Source organism: Sinocyclocheilus grahami, unplaced genomic scaffold (genome assembly GCF_001515645.1).
Source record: "Sinocyclocheilus grahami isolate Dianchi unplaced genomic scaffold, SAMN03320097.WGS_v1.1 scaffold714.1, whole genome shotgun sequence".
In the NCBI taxonomy this organism is placed as follows: Eukaryota; Metazoa; Chordata; class Actinopteri; order Cypriniformes; family Cyprinidae; genus Sinocyclocheilus; species Sinocyclocheilus grahami.
In genome coordinates, this window is record NW_015505893.1 from 93,809 (window position 1) to 97,166 (window position 3,358).

Below are 3,358 nucleotides of genomic sequence, written 5' to 3' on the forward strand. Positions count from 1 at the left end.
GTGTGTGTGTGTGTGTGTGTGTGTTTGTCAAATCAAATCAAATCTCTTTATTGTCGCACATCCTGTACACAAGTGTAACGATGGTGAAATTATTGGGTACAAGATAGGGCTGTGCGATTAATCGAAATCGAATCGAAATCGCGATTTGAGATCTTGCGATTTCCTAATCGCAAAGCCTGCGATGTGGACGCGATATTACTCTGTTCCAGAGCATATGCATGACTGCCAGCCTTGAGTTGCAGTCTTACTTGCCCTGGGCAAGAGTGAGCGCACCTCCGTTCTCCCCAATCAGCACTGCTCTAGCCAACTGCGTAACACCCACCATTAAAAAAAAAAAACGGAGAGCGGACGGGAAAGAGACAGAGTGGGATTATGGCGTCTACTGGGTCAGATCGATAGTTAGGCAAATTAAAACTAAAGAAAACCGTATGCAACTTAAGCTTTGAAATGACAGACAACGAACAAAAAAGGTAATCTCCGTCACAGCGCATATCAAAAGCTCCCGTATTGGTTCTGTTTTCAGTACTGGAGAATAAAAGATACATTCTTAGATGTTTTTGTAAGTACGTGAACGTTATCTTACACATTTGATCTCCCCAACAGATTCATTTGAAATAAGTTTATAATGCATGTTGGCTATTCCCTCTTCAGAAGAGCGCACACACAGCCTGTGTCTGTGAATGCTTCTCATACTCGCTCCTCTCACGGATGAGCCGTTCATGCTTGCCGCACTCACGCAGCCGGTCTCGTAATGCTGGTTTATACTCGCACCCGGCTCCGCACCGCAAGTCTTCACGAGCGCATCTGGCAGTATGGATGAGGCTTGACCAGGGGCACAGGAAGATGTTTTCGATTGGGGGTGCTGTGTGTGTCCGTGTTGGGTGAAATGAAACCCAACGGGTTTCAACGCGTGGGGAGGGGGGTCACCTCATTTGACAACTCCACAAAACACTACAAGTGCGTCGATATGAACACTCGTTTAAGTGGCATATACATTCTGGGAAATTTGACTGCATATCACATGTTTTAAATGATCGATAGTAGCTGATCAATCTCGGGGGTTGGGCTGGGTCCGCTAGGCTTACTTGTGCCCATGTTCGTGCTGGAGCTGGTTCACTTACGTCGGTGCTCGTGCTGGGGCTGGTGTTGGATGCGTATTTTGGAAAGTTTTTGCTGGTATGGGAATTTTAAAAAATCTGAAATTCGCTTTTGCGCCATTATCTCCTTGTATTAAAGTTAATATTGTTCGCATTCTGTATAGTTCATGTCTGATATCACTAGTGTTGGGTCGATTTTGAACGAATCTTTAATGTGACTCGGGAAGAACGAGTCGTCTTGGGGAGTGATTCGTTCAGTCGCGCATGCGTAACATCCTATAGGTTCTGTACTGGAATTAGTCAAGTAGTTCACCTGGTTCGAGTCTTCGGGTTTCTCCGAGTCGTTTGTTCGTCACGTGACAGCCCCATAAGCTATAACGGAGCTGGTTCACGATCGGTGCTCGTGCTGGAGCTGGTTCACGATCAGTGCTCGTGCTGGAGCTGGTGTTGGATGCCGATTTTGGAAAGTTTTTGCTGGGATGGGCATATAAAAAATCTGAAATTCACTTTTGCACCATTATCTCCTTGTATTAAAGTTAATCTTGCTCGCATTCTGTATAGTTCATGTCTGACACCACGCGCTAGCATCACGTGTTCATGAGGATTAGGCTAATCATCCCATATAGAAAACATCACAAGTAAAATGAATCATGTTTATAAAGATAATTAGCCCACGTACAATTTACATTTCAGAGACCATTACAAATAAATTATTAAATGCTAAAACTGAATAAATGTCACGAATTGGGCCTCTGTGGCCCTCTCCGACGGCCACCGGAGGGCCCCATATAGAAAACATCACAAGTAAAATGAATCATGTTTATAAAGATAATTAGCCCACGTACAATTTACATTTCAGAGACCATTACAAATAAATTATTAAATGCTAAAACTGAATAAATGTCACGAATCGGGCCTCTGTGGCCCTCTCCGACGGCCACCGGAGGGCACCCTCTCCTGAGTACTAACATTTATGGACTACATTTCCCAGACACCCCGTACCTGGGACTGATTACGGCACAGGTGTTCCCCCTTAGCTTCCCTATTTAAGCAGCTCCCAGACGCTCTATGTTTGCGAAGTCTAGTATTGCCCCGACTACATTTCTGAGCGGTTATCCCATATCTTGTTGTCTCTTGTGTATTACCTCAGACTGTTCTTACTAGTGTGATTCTCTGCCGCCTGCCCCGACCCTCGCTCTGCCACTGTTTATTCTCTTGGATTACCCCTGCTGTACGTGACGCTGTTGACTGAATACTGCCTGTTTTACTCTGCCTGTTATTCTAATAAAAGCTGCAAATGGATCCGCACGCCTCTGACTCATCGTTACAATAAATTTAAATGAACAAACTTGGCGTTGCATTTGCAACCATGGGCCTCTGTGGCCCTCTCCGACGGCCACCGGAGGGCACCCTCTCCTGAGTACTAACATTCATGGACTACATTTCCCAGACACCCCGTACCTGGGACTGATTACGGCACAGGTGTTCCCCCTTAGCTTCCCTATTTAAGCAGCTCCCAGACGCTCTATGTTTGCGAAGTCTAGTATTGCCCCGACTACATTTCTGAGCGGTTATCCCATATCTTGTTGTCTCTTGTGTATTACCTCGGACTGTTCTTACTAGTGTGATTCTCTGCCGCCTGCCCCGACCCTCGCTCTGCCACTGTTTATTCTCTTGGATTACCCCTGCTGTACGTGACGCTGTTGACTGAATACTGCCTGTTTTACTCTGCCTGTTATTCTAATAAAAGCTGCAAATGGATCCGCACGCCTCTGACTCATCGTTACAATACATTTAAATGAACAAACTTGGCGTTGCATTTGCAACCATGTGAAAACAGGTTGCTTCCCGCGTCCCAGGGCTTGACGCATGCGCGCAACCTGTGTCGACTCGCGCCTGGCTCCGCGTTCAAAACAAGTGTAAATTCAGTCTAACTGCTTGCTAATTTCACTTGGATGAAATTAAACATTCAGCACATTTTCCACTTGCTCTTAAAATCCCAAATACTTAAAATGAATAAATCAGCCTATGTAACATATGTAATACTTTAATAACTGACTTAAGAAATACAGTTCTTTATTTATAAAAAATAAACAAATATGTTCTGTGAAATTCAGTAATTAAGCTAATTCTGTAAAAGTAGTTACCATTATAATCTTGCCTGCTGAAAAAAAAATAAAAAATAGAACCCTTTCAGGGATATAATAGGAATTTTATTGGTTTTAATGTAGACTATAATGGTGTCTATTTGATGGATTCTA

At 44.0% G+C, this 3,358-nt stretch overlaps 1 protein-coding gene across 1 annotated transcript in view; it reads left to right on the plus strand.

The window, feature by feature from the left end:
• The first annotated feature begins 80 nt into the window (after positions 1-80).
• Positions 81-3,358, plus strand: part of LOC107560192 (contactin-3-like) — a 5,687-nt gene continuing 2,409 nt past the window's right edge. The window contains exon 1 of the mRNA XM_016244304.1: positions 81-96. Within this exon, the coding sequence (XP_016099790.1) occupies positions 81-96 (16 nt within the window). The remainder of the gene's footprint in view (positions 97-3,358) is intronic.